Raw genomic sequence first — 21940 nt, forward strand, 5'->3', positions numbered from 1 at the left:
ATAAGAAAACTACTCTTACTACAAAAGGTAGATAAAATAATGACAGTGTGAAACATCAAGAGACAAAGATTCTAAGTTGGATATTTAAGACTGAAACCAATCTTACAAGATCCTGTATATCCGTCAGATTAAATTTAGTTTTTTTCTTGCACATGGAATGTTTTCAAATATAATTTTCAGTACTTGTGAAAGAAGTACCAAAAAAGTGATCTAAGATTAATATGTCCAATACATAGGGTGAATCGAGAAGGACTTTACAAATTTGAAATGACATAGATTTTTATTGAGATAACTTACAGAATTGCTAGACATCATTTTATAGCAAACAGCCTAAAGTTTGATTCATGTAGTCCAAGAATACCTCATTCCTCAATCAGGAGTGCCAGTGTAGTGCACAGTTGAAATGCTACGTTCACTAGTATTGTGTATCTGGATTTACTTGAAAAAATTTTAATTCCCCAGATTGATGAAGATGACGGCGATGCGACTGTGCAGGATGGTGCACCACCTCATTTCCTCAGAGAAGTTCAAAGTTTCCTCAATAGTTGCTTCCCAGATCAGTGGATTGGCCATGGAGGGCCAATCACATGGCCACCTCACTCCTCTTTCTTGGGAGTTCATTAAAGACTGTGTGTATGTTCCTCCCCTACCACACAATGAAAAACTGAATCTACACTGCCGTTGAATAAGTAATGCCTGATTTGTTGCAATGAGTATGGGAAGAAATTGATTACTGGCGAGTTGTTTGCCATATAATAAATGCTGCTCACATTGACTCAAAATGACACTTCACATTTTTATGTGAAACTTGAGGTTGTTTGCTACAAAATGACATATCAACCAACTCTGTAAATTATCTCAATAAATTTCTATATCATACCAAAGTTGTAAAGTCCTTTTTGACTCACCCTGTGTAGAGTGTGAACATTGAGGCAGTGAGATATTACTGTTTATCCATCTCAAATCTATACTTTCCCTGAGACCTGGTACTAGGAAAGTTAGCATTTAGCTATTAGACAAAATAAGTTGTCAGTCCAGATTATTCTTTGTACACATGTACAGTTCATCATGACATTGTAAATCAGTTCTGTAATATTTTGTCTATTCTACCATTTCCTAACTAATGAACTTTCAAATTGATTTTATGCAAACAGGAATTTCAGGATGGAAACAATGTATAAAAAGTAGGATAGTCAACCATTCACTTGTACCTGCATACACCCAAAAACACTCACCTGTTAAAATGGTGGCACTGACAGAGCAAAATGCATCTAATAAATTACATCTTTCACTCATTCCAATTTTTTAAAGTTTTTAAGGAAGTGGTCATTTTTCTGACCAGAACGTTTTTGCTGCTTCTCAGTTTAGCTTTCATAAAGGATTCTCTATAGAGAAAGACATAAACAACCTCATGGTTGAAGTGCTATTCAGCCAAAAAATAATTATTCTTGTGTTGGTACATCTTGTGACCTTGCAAACACCTTTCCTACAAGAATCATCACTGCATCCACTCTTGTTCTTAATCTACATAGATGATCTTCCAATGACTTTACAGGATGATTCAAAAATTGTAATATTTGCTGTTGACACAAGCAAACTAACCAAGGGTGCAGCCTCAAAATTACTAGACTCAGCTTACATGATAGTTAAACAGAACTACAAGTGTTCCATAAATTTTCAGGCATACAGCCACATAAATTCAGTTTCTTCTTCTAATATTTCAGTTGAATACCATCCAGCCATCTTCGGAGAGAGCCAAGGTGACTAACACTCCAACACTTGCTCTGTACTTTTTCACCCGAGGATCGAACCACTGCATATGTGGCCAAAGATACACAAGGCGCCAGAGACATTGATAGGTAGCAAAGAGGTGTAACATATGCATGGAAATTAAATCTATCACTGCACAGTCATTCCACATGGTGATATCGATGTGTCGCAGAGTGCTGCACTGCCGCAACTCTTTGTGATTTAATTATAGAAATTGCCAGATTCTATGATTTGTCCAAGCTGAAGCCACTATCTCTATTAATTAAATTCATCGCCAACCAAATTTCAATTGCTTCTTTCACTAATGAGTCCCAGAAAGATGAAGTTGAGGCTAAAATTTCGTCATTTTCGTGTTGTGTTGTCTGTCCAATGTATGAATGGCCGCACTCACAGGGGATCTTACAAACCCCAGGCTTCCAAAGCACCAAATCATCTTTAACAAAGCCCAGGAGTGCTGTAGTCTTTGGTGGAGGGTGAAAAATCACTTTCACTTTGTGTTTACTCATCCCCTGTGAGTGCAGGCAGCCATTCATACATCGGACAGACAACATGTACAGTACAGAAGAGATACACAGAGCACTGCAGGTACACCCATCTCTTACAACTTAATAAATCTGTGGTGGCGGAGCACTGTTTGATACTGGACACTCTATGGTGTACGATAATGTCAAAATTTTAGCCTCAACTTCATCTTTCTGGGACTCAGTAGTGAAAGAAGGAATTGAAATTGGGTTGGTGATGAATTTAATTAATAGAGATAGTGGCTTCAGCTATGACAAATTATGGAATCCGGCAGTTTCTGTAATATATCACAAAGAGTTGCGACAGTGCAGCTCTCTGTGAGACATTGATATCACCGTGTGGAATGATGCCATGTGTATCTTTGGCCTCATATGCAATGGTTCAATCCTAGGGTGAAAAAGGATGAAGCAAATGCTGGAGCATTAGTCACCTCAGCTCACTCTGAAGATGGCAGGACAGTATTCAGCTAAAATATTAGAAGAAGAAGCTTAATTTATGTGGCTGGATGCCTGACATTTTATGGAACAGTCTTTACACCACAAAAACATGAAGAAGGACTACAGCTGGTTACAGCAAACAATTTAACCACGAAAAGACTCATAGCATGAAATTTGAAACAAGCAAAAAAGACCTGCTAGCAACAGAAGTAGACATTAGTGGTCATTCACTAAATGAAACACTGTGTACAATTCCTTGGGATCCAATGAATAACAAGATAAAATGGAGTCAAGATGTGGACAAACTAATATAGATGCTCAGCTCAGCAATTGTTGCTCTAAGAAGTTTCTCTCATTACGCAGTCATAAAGATAAAAGTATTGGCTTATTTTGCACACTTTCAATCTCTGTTTCATGGAATTTCTTCTAGAGCAGTGTGCACATGGTAAATACAATATTTACTTAGCATAAGTGAGCAGTAAGAATACTGTGTAAAGCACATGACTACATCTCAGAGAGGTCTTTTTAAGGATTTTGGAATTCTTACACTCCATTCCCAGTACCTTTATTTTTTGTTGATGATACTAAAAATTAGTATCAGGTGAACTGTGATTTGTACAATCACAATACAAGACAAAAATATAATTTTTATGTAGACTTTAGTTCACAGTGATATTATGTACTCTGGTACAATTGTATTTTACAAGCTTCCATCTGAGCAAGAAATTGGGAATCTCAACCAATTCAAAACACAATTAAAGAACATTTACTGACACTAAGTAATTTAACCCCTGAGCTGGTATGCCTATGTATAAAGTGTGCCAACCAAAAATAAAATGATTTTGCTTGGTTCCATTATTCTTTCACAACTGCAAGCCCATGCCTATTCCTTCATTATTGCTTCAGGTAAAACAGCAACAAATTGTGTTGTCATATGTCCAAGTGAGCGGCAGTAATTTATAATACAAAGTGAGTCAGATGATAAAAAATTTGTCATCTGTGCAAAATAAATTACCCCAATTACAAACTAGCAACGTTATCCCACATTGAGGCTGTTGTCTATGAGATAATTAGTGATCGAATAAGTAGCTGGCTGGGATCTGATGCAACTGCACTGCTTAATGCTTTAAGTGGGTCATTACTGTCGATGTAACATCTACCCTTGGCAGCAGAGTGTTATAGTGAAAATTTATTTCATTATTATTTAATCAAACAGTGGTTTAGCTCATATTATGTAGATTTATTTTCTCATTGTTTATATAAACTAAAATTAAACTGTGGTTTTGATCATACATGTTTAGCTTGGTAACACAGAGACAGCTATTCTACACCTTCCTACAAAGTGTGCCGCATGCCCTCTCGTGTTATGAAAAATGGTGCACCAGCTCAAGGGTTGATGATGAACAGCTTCCAGATAAGAAGATTTATTGTTACTACAAAATAGATCAGGAATCCACAAAATCTTCAAAGAGTCAAACCTAACTGCATGAGTATAAATAGTTTCAAAGACTAAAGGTAACACCTCAATAAATAGTTGAGGCACTGAAGGAAGATTAGTGTTAACCTTCTGTCAACAGTGAGGTCATTAGAGAGGGAGTACCAGCCTGGATTAAAAAAGCATGGGAAAAGAAATCAGGTTTTCTTTTTCAAAGGAACCACCCCAGCATTCACCTGGAGCAATTTAGGGAAATCTTGAAAAAACTAAATCAGGATGGCATTCAATGACAAGGTTATCAGCATTGGAGCTGTAGAGTTCACATACATATATGTGTGTGTGAGTGGCAATTTACAATTATGTATGTGACCAAATTGAAGGAACTTGACACAATTGATTGTACACAACTGTGACTTAGTGCTGACTGATGGTGGCACTGTCCACTGTACCAATTTTGAAGAATGACATAAGGAAATTTTTACGACATATTAACATATGGAACAATTTCTTATTCAGTAACAACATAGAAGACAAGAATTGTAAGTAGTACTTCTAGATACTTGGTAATGAAGTTATATCAGTTACTGGAAGAGATGAAAAACTTTAACTAGCAGATTCTGAAGATAGATACAAATTATCCTGCTAAAGCCTTCTTACCAAATTTCAAGAATCTGTATTAAGTGAAGAATCTAGAGGTAGTCTTCCACCCCCTATGTGTCGATTTTAAGGGCAAATTTTTTGTGCACAGTTTTGTTCCACATTTTCTAATAATGCCCCAAGAAAATTCTGGAATAAAAAATTTTACATTTGAGATATTTCAATAGCTAGCAGTTTAATAAGCCATGCCTGCAAAATACTAACATGAATTCTTTACAGACCAATGGAAAAGCTGGTAGAAGCTGACCTCAGGGAAGATCAGTTTGGATTTTGTAGAAATGTTGGAACACGTGAGGCAATACTGACCCTACGACTTACCTTAGAAAATAGATTAAGGAAAGGCAAACCTACGTTTCTAGCATTTGTAGACTCAGAGAAAACTTTTGACAATGTTGACTGGAATACTCTGTTTCAAATTCTGAAGGTGGTAGGGGTAAAATACAGGGAGGGAAAGGCTATTTACAATTTGTACAGAAACCAGATGGCAGTTACAATAGTCGAGGAGCATGAAAGGAAAGCAGTGGTTGGGAAGGGAGTGAGACAGGGTTGTAGCCTATCCCCAATGTTATTCAATCTGTATATTGAGCAAGCAGTAAAGGAAACAAAAGAAAAATTCGGAGTAGGAATTAAAATCCATGGAGAAGAAATTAAAACTTTGAGGTTCACCGATGACATTGTAATTCTGTCAGAGACAGCAAAGAACAGTGTCTTGAAAGGAGGATATAAGATGAACATCAACAAAAGCAAAATGAGGATAATGGAATGTAGATGAATTAAATTAGGTGATGCTGCAGGAATTAGATTAGGAAATGAGACACTTAAAGTAGTAAACGAGTTTTGCTATTTGGGGAGCAAAATAACTGATAATGGTCGAAGTAGAGAGGATATAAAATGTAGACTGGCAATGGCAAGGAAAGCGTTTCTGAAGAAGAGAAATTTGTTAACATCGAGTATAGATTTAAGTGTCAGGAAGTCGTTTCTGAAAGTATTTGTATGGAGTGTAGTGAAACATGGACGATAACTAGTTTAGACAAAAAGAGAATAGAAGCTTTTGAAATGTGGTGCTACAGAAGAATGCTGAAGGTTAGATGTGTAGATCACATAACTAATGAGGAGGTATTGAATAGAATTGGGGAGAAGAAAAATTTGTGGCACAACTTGACTAGAAGAAGGGATCGGTTGGTAGGACATACTCCGAGGCATCGAGGGATCATGAATTTAGTATTGGAGAGCAACGCGGAGGGTAAAAATCATAGCGGGAGACCAAGAGATGAATACAATAAACAGATTCAGAGGGATGTAGATACTGGGAGATGAAGAAGTTTGCACAGGATAGAGTAACATGGAGAGCTGCATCAAACCAGTCTCTGGACTGAAGACCACAACAACAACAACTACAACATGTAAAAGTATACAGAAAAATCAGGGCTATAAGATAATAACACTGGACGTTTGAAAGGTTTGCATTCTAAAATTTGAATGATTAGGCAGCAACATTTTTAAGTATTTGAGCAGTGATATTTCTTTGATTACAACATTTCAAAACAAGACAAGATATTATGTATTTGGTAAAAAATCAGTAATCCCCCCACCCGCACCCCAATTATTTAAATAATCAAAGACTCATGTGTAAAACAGCTATTTTTTTGTGCATTTCAATGTTTATCAATTGTGTGTCATACAATGATAATTTGGTGTGCATAGATACTGTCTGCAAAGACTGTTGCAAATAGAATTATTAGTGAAGAAGTAATAAATTACAACATCATACTCAATAATGAAGTTTTATTGCATGTTCATAAAGTGTTGACATTATTTGTAAAGTTTGTTGAAGTCACTAAGTGCTCTCTTTCTCAAATACTGGACAAATATAGTCAAGGTAATATCTGTAGCATGAATTTCACTGCCTCAAGACATATACACAGATTCTAACTTTAATATTTGATCTATTGTGCCAAACATATAAAATAAGATTATTCCTCATAATTAATAGATTATTAAGGCATTATAAATTTTTAAAATTGATCAATATTTATATGAAATAATGAAACTCAAATGTTTGTTGCCCTGGAAGTTGTTAGATTGGTAATCTGCAGCTGGGAACATGTAATTGTTTAGTAAATATAATAGAGGGAAACATTCCATGTGGGAAAAATATATCTAAAAACAAAGATGATGAGACTTACCAAACAAAAGCGCTGGCAGGTCGATAGACACACAAACAAACACAAACATACACACAAAATTCAAGCTTCCGCAACAAACGGTTGCTTCGTCAGGAAAGAGGGAAGGAGAGGGAAAGACGAAAGGATGTGGGTTTTAAGGGAGAGGGTAAGGAGTCATTCCAATCCCGGGAGCGGAAAGACTTACCTTAGGGGGAAAAAAGGACAGGTATACACTCGCACACACACACATATCCATCCGCATATACACAGACACAAGCAGACATTTGTCAAATGTCAAATGGAAATCCATAGACTAAATAATAATGGTTACCATATTCACAGTAGGTACCAACAACTGAAACCAAAATTCCAGAGATACAATTTCGCACTGTTCCCACTGTCTCACTGTTCCCACTTTTCACCTACTCATTGTTTAACAAATAACTGTGAGTTTTAAATCTTTGTCATAACTCTGACACATTGTAAAGTTTGTTGTCAAGTTTCTTTCAGGACTACCACTCGTAGGTGATAAACAAATTTTATTCTTTAGTTAGAGAAAAACTGTGCCTGTCAAAGACGGTTACATTATTACTTCATATAGAACAGTTAATATCCAAACACTACCAATATTGGTGCTCTATTCTGAATTAAGAAACTAACATTACAGCTGAAGTTTCTGCAATGCAAAAATATATCAATATTTGTAGGGTCATGCAGATCAGCTGCACCATCATTTTTGGTAGCTAAATTTTGGGGAAAGAGTGTGGCTTATATTCAGCACAATATGGTGCATTATTTGCTTCGGTACATTTATGATGGTATGCACTGAAATGAAATTATATATTCTGAAACCAGACATGCTGCAAGAAAGAAGTAAATATAGTGGCTACTGGAAAGAATATTCAATTTTCAGAATTGTTATTTATCTCAATTTGCATAATATTTTATCCAATCATCTCTCTATAAAACCAATAACAAATAAAAGAGGACATAATGGCACAGGTTCAAATTTGATTTCTAGTTCTGTATGTCTTTTGAAATAATGGAGCCAGATGAATATATAATGCATAACACCAATCTCCATAATTTAGTATAACACAACTATATTTCTACATAGGTGAAGACATTCAAAGTACAGGTTCCTGGTGGGTTCCACGCACATGTAAAGCTTCATCTACCACCAGGACTAAGGGAATATGAGGACATGGTGTTCCCACTGATTTTGCACGTGTAAGTGGAACCAAAATTCAGCTATGTTCCATATTTGCCATATTCACTTGACAATGAATATGTACTTACAAAGTATATATTGTATAATTTTTTGATTTTTTAATGAATGAAGTAAGAACACTTTTTCCAAGTCAACTAAATCTTGATATTTTTATTTATCATTGATACTTTATACTCAATAATAAAATAATTGTTTCTACATTGCTTTAAGTATAATTATTTCAAATTTTATTAATCAAATTAAGAGGTGTGCTTTACAGGCTGTGTTTATCAGCTAGTTTCTGTTTGTTAGAGGAAAACCGTCATCTATTATCAGTCAAAACTAATTTATTTGCCGCAGCTGAGTAAGTTGAAAGATAGATTTAAGTTCCTGGCTGTTTTGGTAAAAAGAGTACACATTTTAAGAATGATTTAATTTCATACATACCACAAAAAAAGTATTTTGCCAGAACACCTATCTGAGATAAGGAGAAGATTGTCGTAGTTGGATACGATTACTGAGCGCAAAACACAAATGTAGTTAATGGCCTTCACATCTTAAGATAACATACTTTCCACATATAAGTAAGATGTTAATATAGTCTACATTAAAATTTGTGTGGACCTACATTCAGAAAATTACAAAGCTAATGGATATATTTTCCTTGGTGATTAATCCACATCAGTGCATATTAAAACCCATGCTTTTGATGACTCTTCATTAACGATTAAAAACTGAGGAACAGAGTCATTACATCCCATATACAGACAGAGATGTGAAGGTTATAAATTAGTTTGTATTTAAATATAGCTGACATTTTCAGGTGAGCTCACATAACAGGAAAGAATATGTAGTTGATGGCAAAAGTAAGTATGGAATACTTCTGCACTAAATAATCTATAATTTTCTACATAAATATTCTTCTGTGGAATAGGAGTTGCCCAAATAGGACTTTTTCAGTTTACTTTCAAATTTATCTTTGCTGTCTGACATACATTTGATATCATTGCTTAACTGATCAAAGATTATGGTAGCTCCATTGTTAATCTTTTTCTCACCTAAGGTCAACTTTAATTAAGAATAATAAAGGTCATTTTTCTTCTAATATTATGATTATGGATGTCGTTATTCCTTCTCAACTGTAATAGGTAATTTGTATCAAATTTCATTAGAGAAAATATGTACTGTGCTATGGTAGATAAAATACTTATCTCATTAAATAGTTGTCTACAAGATGATCATGCTTGAGCATGGCATAATATTCTCACTGCACACTTTTATGTAATACAAATTTCCATAGTGATTAGTTAAATTAAAATTCCATTTGACTATAGCAATTGACAATAATTCAAATATTCCATTGACGAATTTTTTAATAGAAACAAATGACGTATTGTATATATTCATACTATTAGTATTGTTATTTCAGCTTTATAAAATAAAAAAAAAAATTGACATGTTCCACAACCACGAGGATCTCCTCAGCATGGATCTATGGAACGAAAAACTAATCTAATCTAATCTACTTGAGGGTCTGTATATGAGAGCACAAAGTATAAAAATGGCTGGATGGAGTAATTTAAGCTGTTTTGTAATGTGGACGTTATTCAGTTTAAATTCTTGGCAATATGTATATGCAAAAACTTCCAGTATTCTGTTTTAGTTGATAACATTTTGAAAGATGCTAAATTCATCATTAGTGTGGTATCCTTAGATCTGCAGAATCAAAAGTATTGTATTTCTGTGAAATTTTGAGAAAAGCAAATCACTGAATAATTCTTTTAAAGACATTATTTGTGATTTCTTCTGTTCCCCTGTGCCCCTATTTGGTCATTTATGTTCTAACAATACTCATTAAAAGGATAGCACAACTTCAAATGTTCTTTTTGTTTGTTAAGTAAGGCATAAACTACTTGTTGGCCAGGTCATTAACTTCTCAAAATCTCATTTTTTCTAACAAAATCTCAAATTCCCTGGGTACATCACAAGAATATCACCTGGCTTCCCTATGTAATGCAATGTTTGTAAAATCTGATGAGCAAAAGGGTAAATGGTGTTTTCAGTTGATTAATCTTTCAGGAGCTCAAATTTGGATTTTCTAAGTACTTACAGGAAGACAATTATTGAACTATATGAAAAGAAAGTAATTTAGTTACAAAGTATGGTGTGTACACATTTTATTCAACATGTAAATGTCACTACAGATACTTAAATTTAGATTATGACATGTTTGATATGCCTGCCATCATTGGCGATGATGTGGTGCACATGAATAGCGAAATTCTGCATGACCCACTGAAGTGTCAGAACATTGATGCTGTCAATGACATCCTGAGTGGCTGTTTTCAGCTCAGCAATGGTTTTGGAGTTATTGCTGTACACCTTGTCTTTAATATAGTTTCACAAAAAGGAGTTGCATACGTTCAGATCGGAGAATATGGCGGCCAATCGAGGCCCATGCCAGTGGCCTCTGGGTACCCAAGAGCCAGAATGCAGTCGCCACAGTGCTCCTTCAGGACATCAAACACTCTCCTGCTTCGATGGTGTCAAGCTCCATCTTGCAAGGGCCACATCTTGTCAAAATCGGGGCCGTTTTGGATAATGGGGATGAAATCATCTTCCAAAACCTTCATGTATCATTTGGTAGTCAATGTGCCATCAAGGAATATGGCACCAATAATTATTCCATAACTGGACACTGCACACCACACAGTCACCTGTTGAGAATGAAAATTTTCAGTCATGAAATGTGGATTCTTAGGAGCCCAAATGTGCCAATTGTACTTACTGATGAACCCATCCAAATGAAAGTGGACTATGTCACCAAACCAAACCATACCCACATACTAATTCCCATCATACCCCACAGCCAGCCAGGCTGTTTGACCATCCTAATGCAAACCGTTCAGAAGTTATGATGGTTTTACTTCATATAGTCAATAATTGTCACCCTGTACATTATTACTACCAGTGTGGTACACTATTATAGAATATTACTTCCTTGAAATTGGTATAAAATAGAATCAACAATAAAAGTATAGATTGGTACAGTATAGCTGCTAAGATCTCCATAGTCTGTCGGTGGTGTTACTACTTAGATTTAGAGTAAAAATAACCAGAAACTGATGTCAAATACTGTTAGCATAAGTAATAATCCTCAGTCTGCCAGTGGCTTTGTCAGAGAGGATAGGTGAATGAATAGAGGTTCACAGCACCCTCTTCCATTCAGAAGCAGAAAACTGGGATAGGAAACTATCCGTAATGATGGAAATATCAGCAATTATCTACAGCATGAGGATTCAGAAGGCCATGGAAACACCGACGAAAGATACACAATGTTTAAACACAGGAAATGTTGCCTGAATTGAAAAAGTGTTGTGGTGATCTCTCTATTAACACAAAAAAATTCAAGATTAGTCTACCATTCAGATCTCTAGGAGGGACGCAATGAGGAAAAGACTGAAAAAGCAATGAAAAGAAAACATTCAACTAGTCATAACATAGTACTGCATAATATAACACTTTGCTGGACTCACTCATCTTTTATGTACATAGGTACAGTGAAGCATAGGACACGTCAAGTGATATGATATTATGAATACAAGTTTCCTGATGACTTTATGAGTACCTTTTTACAATAGTGAATAGTGAAAATCAAACAGTCTTCCAAATATTATTAACTATTATACAGTATATTATCTTAACAATTATAATAATAATAAGAGTATACACTGAGATAACAAAAGTCATAGGATATACCTCCTAATCTCAACAAGTTGTTGGAAGTCCCCTGCAGAAATATTGAGCCATGTTGGCTCTGTGGCTGTCAGTAATTGCGAAGGTGTTGCCAGAGCAGAATTTTGTGCATGAACTGACCTCTTGATTATGTCCCATAAATATTCGATGGGATCCATGTTGAACAACCTTAGATGCCAGATCATTCACTCAAATTGTCTAGATTGTTCTTCAAACCAATTGCATACAGTTGTGGCCCAGTGACATGGCACATTGCCATCCATAAAGATTCCACCATTGCTTGGTAACATGAAGTCCATCAATGGCTGCAAATGGTCTTCAGATAGCTGAACATAACCATTTCCAGTCAATGATTGGTTCATGTGGACCAGAGGGCACATAAACACAGCCCATACCATTATGGAGCCACCACCAGCTTACACAGTGCCTTGTTGAAAACTTGGGTCATTGGTTTCATGGGTTCTATGCCACATTTGAACCCTACCATCAGCTGAATCTATCTGACCAGGCCATGGTTTTCTAGTCATCTAGTATCCAACCGGTATGGTCACAAGCCCAGAAGAGGAACAACAGGCAATGCTGTGTTGTTAACAAAGGCACTCGGGTTGGTCATCTCTTGCAATAGCCCACTGGTGCCAAATTTTGGTGCACTGGCATAATGCATACATTTGTCACAAGTCCATCATCGATTTCCATGGTTATTTCATGCAGTGTTGCTTGTCTGTTAGCACTGACTACTCTATGCAAATACTGCTGCTTATTGTTGTCAAGAGAAGGCCATCAGCCACTTTGTTGCCTGTGGTGGGAGTTAATGACTAAAATTGGGTATTCTCAGCATGTTCTTGACACTGTGGGTCGTGGAATACTGAATTCCCTAATGATTTCCAAACTAGAATGTCCCAAGTGTCTTTCTCCAACTATCATTCTATAATCACATCAGAAGCCTTTGCACATGAATCATTTGAGTATATGTGAGAACTCCACCAATGCAGTACTCTTTAATAACTTGTGTACACAATACTACTGCCATCTGTATATGTGCATATTGTATCCCATGACATTTGTCACCTCATTTCATTTTGTTAATTGGGTAGAACTTGGAATGTTACCATTTCAGAGCTTACAGCGTACACCTTGCACATGCAGGGGAGGGAGGGGGGGGGGAGGGGCAATTGTGCTTTTGCTAAAAATTAAGCAAGAAATATTTACAACATATTTAAAATACAAATATCAATAGGAACCGAAGGGCCACCAACAAACAATGCTTTACGCTATTATAATTCATATACAGTTTAAAGCACTTGGTTAGAAGGTATACTTTAAGAGTTACTTTGAAACTTATAATATTGTATATTGCTTTAATATGGCCATCTAATTTGTTGTAAAGTACATTTTGCATAATTTTTGTGAGTGAATGTTCTGTATGCAGTTGTGTGAACATCCTGGTTTATGTGAGCAAGTTGGTCTCTGTTCTCCATATTTTCTTCATGCATGTTGTGATCACCAAGGTATATAAGCATGGCAGTGTGAGGATTTGTTTAAACAGTGTCTTGCATGAATTTCTGGAAGGTATATTTTTATTTGTCCCGATAATTGTTTTTTGAGTTAAAAATATCTATCTATATGATTACACTGAAATTCACACTTGGGTGTTAAGCATAAGATTCATGGAACCATTTTCGCACTATATCTCTACTGTTCCACTGTCAGATATCATATGGGAAAATGAATACCTAAATATTTCTACACCGGCTCTGATTTCTCTTATTTTCTTACAATGGTCAGATCCCCCTGTGTAGGCATAAGTCAACAAAAATTTTGTCATTTGAATGAGAGAGTTGGTGATTGAAATTTTGTGAAAACATATTGGCACAACAAAAGATGCCTTATATCAGTGAAACTCTCTATCCTATTTCATAATCATACAAAATAAGGTGCCCTTCTTTGAAGTTTTTCGAGTTCTCCATCAACCCTATTTGGTAAGGATCCCATAATGCACAGCAGTATTCCAAATGAGGACAGATAAAGCTGTGTAGACAGTCTCTTTGAAAGATTTGTTGTACCTTCTCAGTGTTCTGCCATTAAATGCAGTCTTGGTCTCCCTTCTCCACAATTTTTCCTATGTGAATGTTCCAATTAAAAACGTTTGTAATTGTAATCTTTACATATTTAGTTAAACTGACAACCTCTAAATTTGTGTGATATATTGCATACCCAAAATGTAACAGAACTTTTTTATTACTCATGTAAAAAATCTCATACTTTTTTATTGTTCAAGATCAATTGCCATTTTTCCACCATGCAGATTCTTGTCTAAATCATTCTATCTAATTCATTTTGATCTTCTAATGACTTTACTAGAAGTTAAATTTGCAAACAATCTAAGAAGGCTGCTCAGATTGTCTCCTACATTGTTTAAACAGGTTAAGAACAGCAGAGGATCAATCATGCTTCATTGAGGAAATTCAGATATCATTCCTGTTTAACTCAGTAACTCCACTTCTAAGAACTGTGACATTTCAGAAATTGCAAATCCAGCCAAGTTTGTTTAGAAGTCTCTTGTAAGTAACTGTGTCAATACCCTTCAGGGAACCTAGAAATATGGAATCACTAGAACATTGTTTTCTAAATCCATGGGAATTATTTTCTGATAGATTGTTTTCAAGGTATTTCTTAATGCTGGAATACAATATGTGTTCTAAAATTGTACTACAACTCCATCAGTGATGTGTTTATGGTCTTCAAGCGGGAAACTGATTTGATGCTACGTGATCTGAGGCTTTCCCGGCGAATGTGGTGTATCCAAGGTTCTCGGGTGTCCAGCCGGATCCAATCATCGAAGTTCCACGATATTTCGGTGAATAACCATTCCACCATCATCAGGTGGTGCTGATGGAATGATCTGTCTGTGCTGTGTCCGTGGTATTTATGTTTGCGGGGTCCCGAATCATATCCCAGTGTGGACGGCCGGCAGAGCGCTGTGTAGTAGTGGTGGTGGTGGTGGTAGGGGGGGGGGGGGGGGGGTAGCTGCCGCCACACCTAGTGGTAGTGAAACCCGGTGTCCCTGTTGATGAGGCTATCTGTTACGCGAATTTCTATGGCCTCCTTGTAGATACTGTCTCAGTAGGCACTTGTGGACATCAGGATTTTTGTCTCTTATAATTTCGCTGTGTGTCAGGTTTCAATGTAGTGTTCTGCAAGGACCGAATGGCTGGGTTGGTGTAAGTGGGTGTGACATTCGTGTTCCTTGCATCGGTCCTCGACCGTGCGAACTGTTTGGCCAATGTAGGATTCCACCTGATGATGGCGGAACGGTTATTCACGAAAATATCGTGGAACTTCAACGATCGGATCCAGCTGGACACAGCGAACCTTGGATACAGCACGTTCACTGGGAAAGCCTCAGATCACATATTACCAACCTCTACAGGGAGGATATGACCAACTGGTGAAGAAACTGGATAAGCTTCGGAACCAGAAAGGACGTCTGCTGAGTTCTCTTGCCTCTTTACTAAGGTGTAGGGATGAAAAACACCATACCTACTTTCGCCAAAATGATGCATCACATATGCACACCTGCAGCAAATCGTAATAAGCGAAGAGCCAGTGTCTGGTCCTGGTCAGGGAGAGGATTCGCTACACCCATCTACAACTCGACAAGAATGCCAAGGAGCTGCTGCATCTTCACCTATGATTATCCTCCGTACTCCAAGATCACTCCTGGGAATGGGTGGACAGTGTTACCTGGGCCCAGGCAGACTGGACCCACTGGAAATCCACAGAGAAGCAGATCACCAAGTTTGCACAACTACCTGGCAAACTAAAAAATGAGATAGCGCCCACTAGGCAGACCATGATTAACCTCACGGGGAAACCACTCAACGACATAGCTACAGCTGTACTTGAAAAAGGACTCAATTTCGCACCGACACCTGCATCTCTGCCATTCAATGAAATAATCTCTTCAGTAGAACAGGCAGTCTGTGGCTTACCAGATGACAATGCAGAAGAAATCAGAAGGGAAACTTGCCGGATTGTTTCAAGTGCAACCCCGGCCAGAAGCAACATCTCGGGAGCAGAAAGAGTAGCACTATGAGCCCTCAGAGACAATAAGGAGATAGTCGTTCTTCCTGCTGACAAAGGAAATGCCACAGTCATCCTTGAGAGATGTGACTACGAACAGAAGATGCTGCAATTACTAGACGATCCAGCATATCGGAAAATCAACACAGACCCGACCAGGAAGATACAACAAAGCACCGCCACCTGCTGAAAAATGGCGCGCTCAAGGGCAAGGACATCAAAAGACTTCGCCAACGTTCGGCGGTAGCTCCGAGGATGTATGGTCTCCCAAAATGCACAAATAAGGGATGCAACCCATAGTCAGCAACATAGGGGCACCGACGTATCTTTTGGTGTAGCACTTGGCGGGCATGCGAAGACCTTATGTGGGGAAATGTGCGCACCATATCCGGAACTCAACTGACTTCATTGGCCGCCTGAAGGGGATGACAGTATAAGAATCTGACATCATGGTCAGCTTCGATGTCATCTCATTATTCACACGTGTCCCGCTGGAAGATTCTCTCCACTTAATCAGTGAGAAATTCGGGCCTGAACTGACACAACTGTTCAGGCATGTGTTAACATCTATGTACTTTGTCTTCAATGGTCAATACTACAAGCAGACTGACAGAATAGCCATGGGGAGCCTGCTCTCCCCAGTGGTGGCCAACCTGTTCGTGGAGAGTTTCAAAGAAACGGCTGAACTGAAACCTGTATGCTTCTTTGGCTACATGGATAACACGTTCGTCATCTGGCCACATGGACAGGAACAGCTACAGATTTTTCTACAACATCTAAATTCAGTCCAAAGTAACATTCTGTTCACCATGGAGACTGAGAAAGATAGGAAACTACCCTTTCTTTATGTCCTAGTGGAATGTAGGTCTGATGGCTCACTGGGTCACAGTGTGTACCTACATGCCGCCATCCGGCGCAGCTTAATGGAATGGTCAACACCTTGGTACATAGAGCACACTCGATCTGTGATGAAGAGAACTTTCCAATGGAACTCAAATACCTGGAGACCGTGTTTCGCAAGAATGGATATGGCAATCACCAAATCCAAAGGGCCTTTCGACAACAGAAGTGCAGCAAGAACTGAGATGAAGAACAACCCGAAGAAGAGAAGCAAGCTCTGGCCTTTCTGCCATTTGCTGGCAACATGTCATCAAAAATAGGGAGACTCTTAAAGCGACAAAAGATTGACACAGTCTTCCGACCACCAGCAAAGATTCGTGACCTACTAGGAACGGCAAAGATGATGTAGGTCTTAAGAAAGCAGGTGTATACAAAATCCTGTGTGGCTGTGGCAAATCCTACATTGGCCAAACAGTTCACACGGTCAAGGACCGATGCAAGGAACACAAACGTCACACCTGCTTACGCCAACCCAGCCATTCGGCCCTAGCAGAACACTGCATTGTAACCGGACACACAGTGAAATTCAAAGAGACAAAAATCCTGATGGCCACAAGTGCCTACTGGGACAGTATCTATAAGGAGGCCATAGAAATTCACGTAACAGATAACTTCATCAACAGGGACACTGGGTTTCAACTTAGCAAGGCTGAAAACCATTATTAAACACCATCAAAGAGCAATGGTGCAAGCGGAAGCGAGATCCTTCCGCCATGGCAGACGGAGATTAACTGCGAGTACCACCGGCATGGCTGCAGCTACCCCCCCCCCCCCCCACCCCTCCCCACCCCCCACCGCCATTCGGCGCTCCTCTGGCTGTCCGCGCCAGGGTACAACTTGGGACCACCGTGGACATAAATACCACAGACACAGTGCAGACAGATCATTCCATCAGCACAACCTGATGATGACGGAACAGTTTATTCGCTGAAATATCATGGAACTTCGACGATCAGATTCGGCCGGACACCCGAGAACCTTGGATACTAATTTGATGCTGCTCTCAACACTAGTGTATCCTGTGAAGCCTCTTGATTTCTGCACAACTACTGCAGCCTACATCCATTTTACCATGCTTACTTTATTATTCGTCTCTTAGTTTCCCTCTACAGTTTTTACCCCCCCCCCCCCCCATTTCCCTCAGTTATGAATTTCATGAGTCCTTTTAGTCCTTAATAGCTCTGGATGTACTACAAACTGGAACCTTCCTTTAATTTGTTCCACAAATTCCTTTTTTCCCTGGTTTGATTCAGTACCCCCTCATAGTTGCTTGATCTAACCATATAATGTTCAGCATTCTTCTGTGGCACCACATATTGAAAATTTCTATTCTCTCCTTGTTTTTACTGCTTACCATCATATTTCACATGTATACACGGCTACGCTATAAACAAATACCTTCAGAAATGACTTCCTAACACAAATGTATATTAAACGTTATGAAGCTTTTTCAGCAATGTTTTTCTTCATATACCCAATCAGCATTTTATATCCCCTCTATTTCAGCTATTGTCTGTTATTTTGCTGCCAAAATAGCAAACCTCATTGATTGCATTTAGTGTCTTATTTCCTAAGAGGACTATTCAGAAAGTAAGGTCTGATAGGGTGCGGAACGGAAACCACAGTGAAAATCTGATGGAGAGTTGCATAGATGTGTTGGGCAGTGTCTCTAATATGCCCATCAATCACGTCACATCACTCTTTTCAGTTCTGAGTACACAATAAGCACATAAAGGTGCATAGAACAATAATTCCTCCCGCCAAGTACGAGGGCCTGGTGTGAGATTTCACCTGATCTCATGCAGCCCACATAACATAATTGCCATACATTTCCTTCTGCTTGACAATTCTCAGCCACATTCTGAAGGGGCAATGAAGATGCTTCTGCAGCGTTTTTAATGGGAAGTGTTTGATCACCCACAATAGAGCCCATAATTGACTCTCCATGAGTTTCATCTCTGCTCATATGAACCAGACAATGTTCTGGCACAGACAATGAGCTGCAGACCAGCACAGAGAACTGGCAGGAAGCACAAGTGGCTTGCTTTATGATGAGAGTATTGCAAAGTTGGTACAACGCTATGACAAATGTCTAAATCTGACCGGTGACTATGTAGAGAAGTAGCTGGAAGGTGTAGCTAACTGTTGCAAATAAAACATTTTTGATTATCACAGTGGCTTCCATTTTGTGACCAATCGGACCTTACTTTCCGAATAGGCCTTGTAATTTGATTCCCACGAGATTGCGTGATTTAATTCAACTACATTCCATTACTTTGTTTTATTTTTGTGAATGTTTATCTTGTAACCTCTTTTCAAAACACAATCCATTATGTTCAACTGCTCTTCCAAGTGTTTTGCTGTCTCTGACGGAATTACAATGTCACTGACTAACATCAAAGTTTTTATTGCCTCTCCCTAAATTTTAAATGCCTTTTGAAATTTCTCCTTGGTTTCCTTTACTGCTTGCTCAGTGCATGGATTGAATAACATGCAGGATAGGCTACACCACCATCTAACTCCTTTCTCACTCACTACTTCCTGTTCATTTGCCTTGACTCTTATAAATGTAGTCTGGTTTGTGTGCAAGTTGTAAATAGCCTTTTGCTCTCTATATTTTACCCATGCTTCCTTCACAATTTCAAAGAGTGTATTCCAGTCAGCATTGACTAAAGATTTCTCTAATTTTAAGAATGCTATAAACATAGATATTCCTTTCTTTAACTTATCTTCTATGTCAGTATTGCCTCATGTGTTAAACATTTCTCTGGAACCTAAAGTGATCTTTCTGGTGGTCAGCTTATACCAGTTCTTCTATTCTTCTGTAAATAATTCATGTCAGTGTCCTGCAACTCTGGATTACTAAACGAATAGTCCAGTGAAATTGCCAGTATTGATACTGTGGCACCGATGAGGTTGACACCAGCATCGATATGCGTTCGTCTTTGGACTCTGAGCATCGTCTTTGGACTCTGAGCATTGGCTTTGAGCTGTTCCGCCGTGTTCAGTTCTTTGTGAGCCTTGCATGTTTTTAGGTGAATAAATGAACTACTGTTAAATGGGTGTTGTTTGGTGTAACCAACTCGAACTTCTCTCTCATTGGTGACCCCGAGTTGTAACATCTTCCATTTTTGCCGTTTTACTGTGTCCGTGACCTCCGCATCGGTTATTTTCACGTGTATTACATTGAACAATGACTTCGGCCCAGCGCCTAACGCTGGATTTTGTGAACGATATGCATTGTGTTGAGCGCGATGTACACCTGCCAAGACTGCAACACGATGCCTCTCACTCGATGTTTCCACCAATTTCGCCGGACGTTTTTGAGCCTGCAACAATAAGTGAGGTTAGGAGTGCGCATGACTCTGGCTATCAAATGCCTTTGTTCCTGCCACATGTACCCTCCCTCATTGACTGTGCAGTTACCTCTGGCAATGAACTTTCCGCAGGAAATGCAACAGCACTACCCGTACTGTTACTTCCACACACGGTTTGGTGAAGCGTCACGGAACTGCAGACCACCCTGCTACTTCTCAAACGCCAGTCGCAGGTAGGTCCAGGTGCCGCCTCCTGCGCACAACATGACAGGCACCCCCCAGTGCTCCATTCTGTCTGGGAACGACCGGATAATTGTGGATGACTTTACGTTAATGACATTTTGTCGGGATACCTTTTCCTAGTGGAGACAGGTGCCGATGTTTTGCTACTGCCTACGTCCTTAGCGTCACCAAACATCTGCTCTCATCATACTTCACTGCAAGCCATGAATTCAACTAAACTACAATGCTCGGATTCAACTTCCCACATCGTCTCACTCTCCACAAACTGCAAACTTGAGTGGACTTTTTTAGTGTGCGAAATTGACGAACCTATACTAGGCATTGACTTCTTGTGACACCACAAACTTTCACTGGACCTAGTGTGAAACACCATGTTTCATCATCTGTCCAAGACTCACTTCCCCTCTGCTCCGTTGAGCAAACCACCCCCCCCCCCCCCGTGACACGTCGGTCCGGGCTCATCTCATCCATACATACTCGTCTCTGTCAACAACATTACAAGAAACCATGCACAAGTGCCTTGTCAAGCTTGAACACGTCGCTCGCCTATGCAAGGAAAACTTCGAGCTCTCCCTCCAGCTCCACGAAACACAGCTCCAGCTCTCTGATGCAGCAAAGGAATTACAGACACTACAGCAAGGTAAGTAAGTGCGACGAATCTGCTTGCAGTCCCAGCAATGAAACCTCCGTGTGTTTACCTCCTGCTACCCCTCGCAACTGTGCTATCAAGACTGCCATAACATGTACTGATAGTTCCGCAGGGCCACACCCTCCTAACACGGCAGTGTTTGACACTCGGCCGAACGCAAGTACGCATGCGTGATGAGCGTCACAGCTCCTACGCCTCACAGACCTCACCTCAAACTATGCCACTTCGGCTCCTGGATGCCGCTCTGCGACCACCACTGACAACACAAACAGTGCACTCGCGCCAAGCGTTTTGTCCGTGACCGTGCTGCCACAGGCCGCGCCCTTGGACAATGGACTCACTAACGGCTCACAAGCTCTACCGAGCTCACCCGACCAAGGTGCCACTGCTTCGGGCCGGCGACCATCTTGTCGCGTTGACTCCTGGGACACTTTGCTGCCTCGGCTCCCGCCGGATCCACCGAGTGGCTCCGAACACCACGACCATGCCTCGACTGCCCCACCCGCCACACATTGTAAACAAACCACCTCCCACGGCACCAGCAACATTTCCGTCATCACCAACATCACGGTTCACAAGCTTTGCCTCACACCAGGTCCCCCGATCTCCAGTAAACCACATCGACTTTGTCCCGAGCGCCTCTCCGACCTTAAAAATCAGATTTCTGAACTACTAAGCTCCGGCGTCATTGAGCCCTCTGCCAGTAGCTGGTCTACGCCCATACATATGACACCCAAGAAAGACGGGTCCTGGCGCATGTGTGGAGACTACCATCGATTAAACGCATGAAGAATTA

At 39.4% G+C, this 21940-nt stretch overlaps 1 protein-coding gene across 1 annotated transcript in view; it reads left to right on the top strand.

Moving 5' to 3' along the window:
- The window catches only part of LOC126092476 (inactive dipeptidyl peptidase 10-like), a 623654-nt gene that overhangs the window by 573546 nt on the left and 28168 nt on the right, over positions 1-21940 (top strand). Inside the window, exon 13 of the mRNA XM_049908091.1 lies at positions 8104-8216. Within this exon, the coding sequence (XP_049764048.1) occupies positions 8104-8216 (113 nt within the window). The remainder of the gene's footprint in view (positions 1-8103; positions 8217-21940) is intronic.

The sequence above is a fragment of the Schistocerca cancellata genome, chromosome 7 (genome assembly GCF_023864275.1).
Source record: "Schistocerca cancellata isolate TAMUIC-IGC-003103 chromosome 7, iqSchCanc2.1, whole genome shotgun sequence".
In the NCBI taxonomy this organism is placed as follows: domain Eukaryota; kingdom Metazoa; phylum Arthropoda; class Insecta; order Orthoptera; family Acrididae; genus Schistocerca; species Schistocerca cancellata.